This window comes from Crocuta crocuta, unplaced genomic scaffold (assembly GCF_008692635.1).
Source record: "Crocuta crocuta isolate KB4526 unplaced genomic scaffold, BGI_CrCroc_1.0 scaffold57, whole genome shotgun sequence".
Taxonomy (NCBI): Eukaryota; Metazoa; Chordata; class Mammalia; order Carnivora; family Hyaenidae; genus Crocuta; species Crocuta crocuta.
The window spans coordinates 3,935,946-3,945,201 of record NW_027532163.1 but is presented as its reverse complement, the minus strand read 5'-3'; the positions used below and the strand labels follow the sequence as shown (position 1 = coordinate 3,945,201).

Below are 9,256 nucleotides of genomic sequence, written 5' to 3'. Positions count from 1 at the left end.
CAACACGTCATTGGCCACAAGGGGTTCTTGCAAGGACATAACCTTGGGCTGGTCCCTATAGCTGATGGCAGTTCCCAGTGAGGAATGTAGCTGTGAGCCATCAGCAGTCTTATAATCCCAGCAACTGAGAAGTGAGTGTGTTCGCCATGGAGAGAGGACCAAGGTAAAGCAAAGAGCCCTTTATCTGGCATCTGGATGCCCAGGCTTCTCTCTCTCTCTCTCTCTCTAAAAGATTTTATTTTAAGTAATCTCTGCACCCAATGTGGGGCTTGGACCTACAACCCTAAGCTCAAAAGTCTCATGCTCTACCAACTGAGCCAGCCAGGGGCTCCTCATACTTTTTCTAATAAAAATAACAATCAACCATGTCCAGGGCACTATCTTAGGAGGTTTTACTTACAAAAAGTCATTTAAACCACATGAAAAGTCCAAGAGGTAGATTTTATGACCCTTACTTTCTAAAGCAGTAATCCAAGACTCATACAGGGTTAATGCCTCATCCAAGGTTATTGAGCTGGTAAGGTATAGAACCAGAATTTGAATCCAGGGCTGTCGAACTCCAAAGTCTGGTTCTCTCGCAAACAGGAAAGACAACCTTTAACAAAACAAGAACATTCAACACAGGACACATAGGAGAAAGAGCATGGACTGCAGACGTTACCCAGAACTGATATGAATATAGCCCCAGAGTAGTCAGAAGCCCTAAAACAATGTTTGGTACCATGCAAATACCACAGGGACCAAACTATGGGCATGAAATCCTTGGAGAAGACCTTCCTTCCACCTTGGTGTCTGTAAATATTAATGGGTTACCATTAAATGAGGAGGACTCTTTTTTATTTTCTCCTGGGGGAGAATGGACCTTAGGGCTTTGTATGAGGACAACAGTAACGATGAAAAAGAGAAAAAAAGCCATTTCCAAGAAGTCAACGGTAGAAAAATAATTTTTATTTACTACTGTAAATAAAGTAGTGCAAAGAGTAGTTTGGACCCACAATATTGCATTACTGATTTATTTACTACCTTAGCAGCATACAGTGTACAGTCTGCTCTTCCTCTTCCCCTCTCTCTCAGTCTCTCTCTCTCTCTCTCAATCACACACACACACACACACACACACGCACACAAGTGCACACACACACGCACCCTCACACAAACTCAGGCAGGCACAGGGGTAAGGATGGAACTATGAGCTAAAGGCTTATTTCCTGCATATCCCACTGCTGCTAGTCTATTCTAATGGGTAATTCATGGAGAAGACTACAGTTAAATACTAAGAATTTTCTAAATGTTATTTTATGGATTCGATTGAAAAGTAAACGATATCCAACAATGTCATTAAATGATTTGGAAGCACGACCCTAGAAAAATCCAAGGAGAAAAATGTAAACCCATTTACAAAGCCATCGCCTTCCCTGCATGTCTGGCCATAACCTATTTATTTCAAGGTGCCTTAGAGACGCTGGGTCTTGAAAGTCAAATTGAAACCCGTCTTTTGGACTCTGAGGAGCAGGACTGTGGCAAACATATCAAAATATTCTCTAACTGGTAGAGAAATCACAATTTTCCGTTGCTTAATAAAAGGGAATGAACAAGGGACTGATTTTTAAAATGCATCTCAGTGTATAAGGATTCCTATATGCCACAGGGCAAACTAAGACCCCCCGTACACACATCTGCAGGGACCCAAGACCCAATTAACCTCCCCAATGGGCCCCTTTGATCAGGAGTTTCCTTGATTCTGTCTAATAACTTTGGTTTAGCCACTGACTGCTCTGGGTACTTCCTTATAATTCGATTTTTAAAAAATAATAAAAAGACACCAAGTGCAAAATTCGCATCCAGTTGACAAGACATGTACTAAGGTGTTTATCAGTATAATGCCCGAGTCCCAGCTTTCTGGTACCCGCTGCCGGAAGGACCACCTCTCATCTGGAGGGACCTGGAGCACACAATTCACTCCCCAGGCTCTGCGTTGTTAGTGACGGTGGGCTGGTCCTGAGCGGAGGCATCTGCTGCTGGAGTCACCGCCGGACTTGCGGACGGAGCCGTGGGGTCTGAGGGGGTCCGGGCTGGTGTGGGACCAGAACTGCTGGCTGCGGAGACACAGGCACGACAGGTGCTGAACGGTCAAACCAGTGCGTGCAGGACACACAACCACACCTAGACCCTAGCACGCCAGGAGAGATGCTTCTAGTCCAGCGGCCCTGACACTAACTAAGTAACTTTATACCGTTATCTAAGTTTGTCGGACTTTGGTGTCCCCTTCTATAACACAGCGGATTGGAATAGATGTGCAGAGATCTCTGCTGGTTTTGACATCCTGGGAGGCTAAGTTCTGCATTTATGCTGTGACTTCCATGCAAATATTTTAATCAAAAAAGAAAGAGAGAAAAAACAACTCTCTTTATGTTTCCTGGTCTATCTTTCCTGTGGTCACCTCTCTCTCTCTTTTTTTTATTTTATGGTGCTGATGTCATGCGAGCCATGAATTATACCAGTCGATCAGAAAGGAGTGTTTGTTTTACTCACGTTCTTATTCCAGTTGGATGATGTGCCAAATTTGTTTTTAATTATGTTATTTAGATAAAATGTGTATAAGTGTTGGAAATCATAATTACTTGGTTTAATTATTTATCAACCTACCTTTAGTAAGAAGGCTAACCCACCATAAAGATTAGGGAAGCTTTATGAAGTTTTGTACTTTCTGTCAGTGCTTTTTATATAGGGCGATATTTTTTCTTTTTCTTTTTTAAAATTTTTTAATGTTTTATTTATTTCTGAGGGAGAGAGAGATGATGTGAGCAAGGGAGAGTCACAGAAAGAGGGTGACATAGAATTGAAAGCAGGCTCCAGGCTCTGAGCTGTCAGCATAGAGCCCGACGTGGGGCTCAAACCCAGGAACCGTGAGATCATGACCTGAGCCGAAGTCGGACGCTAATCGACTGAGCCACCCAGGTGCCCCTAGAGCGATTTTTTTTTAAGTTTGTTTATTTTTCAGGAAGAGACAGAGAGAGAGAGAGAGAGAGAGAGAATCCCAAGCAAGCTCCGTGTCATCAGCGCAGAGTCTGATCTCACAACTGTGAGATCATGACCTGAGCCTAAATCAATAGATGAATGCTTAACCAACTGAACCACTCAACTGCTCCTCACAGAGGGCAACTGTGGTTCCCCGAGGGCAGCTGGTTATGTCAGTAAACGTTTTTGGTTGTCAGAACTGGAGGGCAGGCTGTGGCCAGCAGACCGTGGGTAGAGGCCAGGGGTACTGCTAGGCGTCCTGCAATGCACAGGAGAGCCCGTCTCCAATGAAGAACGATCCGGCTCCACATATCAGCAGTGCTGAGGCTGGCATACGTTGCTTTACGTACTGAGGTTGAGAGGTGTCCTGGTTACTGAGATTGTGGGCTCTGGCCATGGGCTACTCTGGCACTCTCCTTTATCTGTTGGGCAAATCATCTACTCTCCTCCTGCCTCTAAACAATGGGGAAAATAAAAGGACCTATACCAGGCTAAGTTGTTACAAGATGAAATGAGTTAGTGTATATAACGTGCTCAGACAGGGTCTGGTACTCAGAGGGACTCAACAAATGTTAGCTACTAATACAGGTGATAGCATACCTGTTGTACCCTCGTAATGTGTGTTAAGATGTACTAATGTCAGGGACATGTCTTAAAGGATTGATAAAAGAGTTGGTGTATTTGTTTCCAGGCTCCCTCCCCAGGAGGCTACGAAAACAGCAGACACTTTGAAGCCAGAAAGATCAAGAGTCACACGACTCACATGTACCAGATGAGTGATCTTTGACTAGTTATTTAACTTCTCTGAGCTGTGGTTTCTTCATCTGTGATATGAGGGTAGCACTTTGTAGGCATGTGTGACATATAGCTAATATAGTGGCCATTGTTTGTGCAAACTGCTAGCTTGTCTTTAAGTAGTGATCTTTAAAAAAAAATTTTTAGCATTTATTTATTATTTTTGAAAGACATAGAGACAGGGCACAAGTCAGGGAGGGGCAGAAAGAGGAGGAGACACAGAATCTAAAGCAGGCTCCAGGCTCTGAGCTATCAGCACAAAGCCTGACATGGGGCTCGAGATCATGACCTGAGCTGAAGTCAGATGTTTCAACCAACTGAACCACCCAGGTGCCCCTTTAAGTAGTGATCTTAATCAAGTTCAGCAATCCTGGAGTCTTATACAATTTTTCAGTAAGTGGGACCATTTTTAGAGGTTCCTTGTGTCCCTCCTGAAATGTATCAACTTTAAAAAGGTGCCACCACACTGACGGTGTGACTTGTAGATAAACTCATCCAAGAGCTTCACCTCCGAGAGGCCATTCCATAAACTTCAGGAACGAGATCCAAACCCTCTGGCTTTTTTGCATATGGAAAGGAATTCTCCTAGGGACCCTTCCCAACACCTACAGAAGATCTTGTGAATCCATAGACCGTTTTGAAAGAACAGGACAGTGGTGGTGGTTGGTGGGGTGGGGAGGACCCAGGGTATTGCATAATGATACGACGTTTCTAAGTTACAGCCGAAACTCCGGTAGATGATCTAACCATGGCTGGGAGCCTGAGGCCCAGCGGCATGGTACAAAGACCATTTGCTGGAGTCAGAAGACCTGGCCTGGGCGAGTCTCATTTATCTGTCATTAACAGGTGACTTTATCAAAGGTACTGAGTGGCAGCTATTTCAGTCCTAAAATGCTTGACTCTCATAGGCCTCAGTTTCCTCATCTGTGAATTGAAGGGCCTAGATCAGATGGTGTCCCAGATCCCCTTAGGCCCAGAGATTTATCTTTCTGATCATCTCTGAGGAAGTTAACAAAGTACTAAAGCAGGCATTTTTTCCTTTTCAAGCTCTGGGGGAAAAAATGTTTAACTCACCATGGTAACAAGATAAATCAGCAATCAGTTTTCTGATTAAAACAAAAAAGTGCCAATGTGTAAATGTAAAAGGAATGCATAATTAGCATTGGCACACTTTGAATCTTCTTGTAAGAGCATCATAAAAATGCTCGATGTTTCTACAGTAAATTTGTTATTATCCATGTAAGAACNCCTGGACAAGCCCCCCACAGCCCATCATAATTTTAAAGTGGCCTCTTTGTCTCCACTCACCTGAAATGTGTGCTAATTTGACTAATTCCGGACTGGAATCAGGGTAACCAGGAAAGTAGTGGGCTGTTTCAAATATTACAGAGACTATTCCAGAGCCAAATAGAAGTGATTTGCGTATCACTTGCTGCTTGGGGGACCGTGTTCTATACATTAGTGAGAGTAATCAAAAGCCGCTCCTGAGCGGTATAGACCAGGGATTGGTACACAGCAGCCCACAGGCCAAAGGGGGCTCACCACCTGTTTTCATATGGCTTGCAATCTAAGAATGGTTTTTTACGATTTTCGGTGGTTGAGCAAAAATCAAGAGAGGAGTAATATTTCATGACATGTGAAAAACAAAGGAGATTCAAATGTTCACGTCCACAATAAAGTTTTACTGGAAACGGGCCATACCCATTTGTGTTCATGTATTGTCAATGGCTGCCTTGGCGTTATAATGAAAGTTGAGTAGTTGAGATGGCCCTCAGAGCCCCAAATGCTTATTATTTGGCCTTTATAAAAAAAAATGTGCCGACCCCTGTTGTGGACTATTGTAGGAAAAATGTCTGCTTGTCGGTTGACCAGTTGGGAAAATAAGAGAAAGGAGAATCTGAGAAAATATATTGGGTCCGTCCTGAGATAGTAAAAATAAAGCTTACAAAGCTGGGGAGTAAAGAGAGGGACAAGCAAGCTCTGGAAATCCTATGTTATGAATAAGACACAGCCTACTTTATCTGGGTCTCCAGCTCTATAGATCGAGGCCCGGGACAAGTGTAAGATTCTTTGTCATTTAAACATTTCTTACGAGTAAAGCTACTAGATCAGCACCAAGGGAACGGAGATCGAAGAAAAGGGAATTCTCACCATTAAATCGCTCTGACTTTAAAGCTACTAGTTTTTCCATGAGCACTGCTTTCTGACATTTCACTGCAGGTTTAGTAGCAACCTCATTAACTGGAAATGTAGAGGACAGAAAAGTAGAAATGGTTTAATTAATCTCGTTCACATCATCTTACTCTTTTTCAAAGACCACTGGGCTAACCATGTAGGCAGAAAGGAGTTGGCTTGAATTAAGAATGTTTGCAATAGAATGACACTGGAGTGAGAGGTTAGCCCATCACACCCGGAAGCTGCTAGTTTGTTCTGCACGTCGTGCTCTACACTGGGCATTCTACTGGGACATGAAGTTCATGGTAACACTGGTAAGGCAGGACTCTCTGAAATGGTTCCTTCCATTTTGCCCCTCTGTTCTCTCCTTACCTTCCTTCTGGCAGCCAGCCAACCTCCAGGCCTTCTCTGTCTCAGAGGGAGCCACTAGCAGGGCAGAAATGGAAATGGCTCTAGACGTACTTTGCTTGGGGATTTTTTTGTTTTTTCAAAAGCCTGAGTCCATTTAGGCAATTACGCTTGGCGTCCCTGACAGGGGAGAGGCAGAGCACTAAAGAGATGCAGGGGGGCGGGAAAAGGAGGGGCTGGGGCCTAGGAAAGTGGCTGAGCCCGGCTGCGGGTTGTACTGGCTGCTAAGCCCTCACCTTGCCCCTTCAGCAATCTCAGAAAGGAAGACCGGGGAGAAAAAAGGCGAAGAGCACTCAGCCTGGCAAAGCTGGCGGGAGCCCGAGGTGACCAGAAGCTGCAAAAGCCCATGGACTTGGACAGACAGAGTAGGCGCAGGGCAGTGTGTGTGCAGCTATCAGACTGGCGACAGTCAGTCTGCGTGGACTGAGTGGACTTAGTCTGAGTCCAGGGACTCGGGGACCGTTGCACTACCCCAGGAGGCACTGCCCTCAAGAAAGACTGAGCCACTTGGTAGAACACAAGCTAGGAGGCAAAATCAAGTTCAAGGAAATGAGAGACACGTGATATTTTTCATGTACTGTTTCGGTTCTCTTGACAGCCTGGTCAATATCTTTCAGATACTTTAAAAAAGAGTTTAGGGTTTGAGAAAGAGTCTAACAATGTAGAAAAACCCAGTAGGCTCTGGGAATTGTGTCTGTTACTGAGATTAAACCACGATGTGTAAGTGCAGGCGCTACCTGATGTCAAGCTCGAATTGAGGGTGGAATCCCGGAGGATATTACCCCTCAGGGAGCCACGAGCTACCGTTTGTTCACTTCTAAGCACTTTACACCGTATTATCTGGTTGTTGGCTTCCCTCAACTACAACAGGAGGTAGATGTACTGTATTTCGGCTATTTTACAGAAAGGGAAACTGAGGCACGCATGGGCTCCCTCCCTTGCCCAAGGTCACACAAGTCAGTGGCAGGGCCAGAATCTTAGCGCATGACTCCGGAGCCCGTGTTGTTAGCTACTGTCCCACACTGCTAACCTTCCCAACACCGGACAATTTAGTGTGGAAAACGCGGCGGAGTGTGGACTATATATCACAGAGCACATAAACTCAGGAGGAAAATGAAGGTAGTTGGAGCTGAAAGCAAAACGGATGGACAGCTCAATTTAAAAGTCTGATCATAAATCACTAATGTTTAAAAACAACTAACTGGAAAAATGCAAATCACAAAATGACAAAGATCCCTAACTCACAGCACAATCCTTACACGAGGCTACTTCAGGGAGGCTCCTGACTTCCGAATCTGGTCTCTCCTCGCTGTCAGTCAGTACCCAGGCTTCACTCCTGTGCCTGCTTCACCACACCATGGTGACCAGCCTCTGCAGGGCGCCCGCCCCCTTCCCACGGGGCAGGTCATGAGAGCTCAGGCCCCGGGTCACTGGGGAGACAGATCTGTCCTCTGAGCATTTTTCTCCGCCTGCCCCTGTGTGCCAATTCGTCCCCTGCCCACTGCCTAATCCCTGACAGAGTACCTTCCTATTTCAAAGCTATTGACAGATTTGCCCTGATGTCGAGGACATTAAAAATAGGAAAATAGGGGCGCCTGGGTGGCTCAGTTGGTTGAGCGTCCGACTTCGGCTCAGGTCACGATCTCACAGTTTGTGGGTTCAGGCCCCGCATTGGGGTCTGTGCTGACAGCTCAGGGCCTGGACGCTGCTTTGGATTCTGTGCTTGTCTCTCTCTGCCCCTCCTCCACTCACACTTTATCTCTCTCTGTCTCTCAAAAGTGAATAAATGTTAAAAAAATTTTTAAATATGAAAATAATTTACTACTTAACACTAGTTCTAACAGGGCTAGTAGGTATTACTTGGGGGCATATTTTGGAAATATGTGGAGACTTTTTTTTTTTTTTTTTTAACTTCTAGGGCCTTACTACTCAATGTGTGGCCCATGGAACAAGAGTATGGACATCACCTGAAATCTTGTTAGAAATGTGGAATCCTACCCCTGGCCTGCTGACTCAGAATCTGCATTAAACAAGACCCTGGGTGATTCATGTGCACATTACAATAAAGAAGTATGGGGCTAGAATTTACACTTTGAAATATGTATCATTTTATTATAGTTGGCTTCTTTTTATTTCTCCTTTATATTGCTGTGGGGTATTATTTTGAAAAATACATGTGTAGGCAGGTTAATTAGCATTCATTTCAAGGTACCAAAAAATGTGCTACAAAATATTTTTTATGTAAGGCAACAATCGGTCAGAGACACAATAGTAACCACTGCTTTAAAATACTATTGACCCTTGAATAGCACAGGTTTGGACTGTATAGACCCACATACACAAGCTTGTTTCAAATAAATACACTACAGCACCATGAAAGTACTTTCTCTTCCGTATGATTTTCTGAATAAAATTTCTTTTCTCTAACTTACTTTAATGGAAGAATACAGCATATCGTGTATAAATAACATATAAAATATGTGTTAATTGACTATGTTATTGGTAAGGCTTCTGGCCAGCAGCAGGCAGTAGTGAAGTTTTGGGGGAATCAAAGCTATCTGCAGAATTTCAGCTCAGGGTAGGTCGCTGTTCCTAACCCTCTCTGTTGCTTATGGGTCAACTGCATTGTGAGTCTGAAAAAGTGTGAAATCCTTTCTGCCGTCTGTCCTTTCTTGGACTCTATTTTGTGATTTTGGGTAGACCACACATCTATTTGGCCTCAGTCTCCTCATCTGCCAAATGAAGGGCACAGAATTAAATGAACTTGAAGAGCCCATCTGGACTTGTCCAAGACCAGCAACAGGGAGGGAGGCATGCACAGGAAGTGAAAGAGTTTTGAAATAAATGAAGGAATGTGCAA

General features: G+C 44.3%; 1 protein-coding gene across 2 annotated transcripts in view; it reads right to left on the bottom strand.

The window, feature by feature from the left end:
* Positions 1-926: 926 nt before the first annotated feature.
* SEL1L3 (SEL1L family member 3) overlaps positions 927-9,256 on the bottom strand; it is a 90,714-nt gene continuing 82,384 nt past the window's right edge. For both annotated transcript variants that reach the window (XM_077776574.1, XM_077776575.1), the window contains exon 23: positions 927-2,096. In XM_077776574.1, the coding sequence (XP_077632700.1) occupies positions 1,957-2,096 (140 nt within the window). In that variant the 3' untranslated portion in view covers positions 927-1,956. The remainder of the gene's footprint in view (positions 2,097-9,256) is intronic.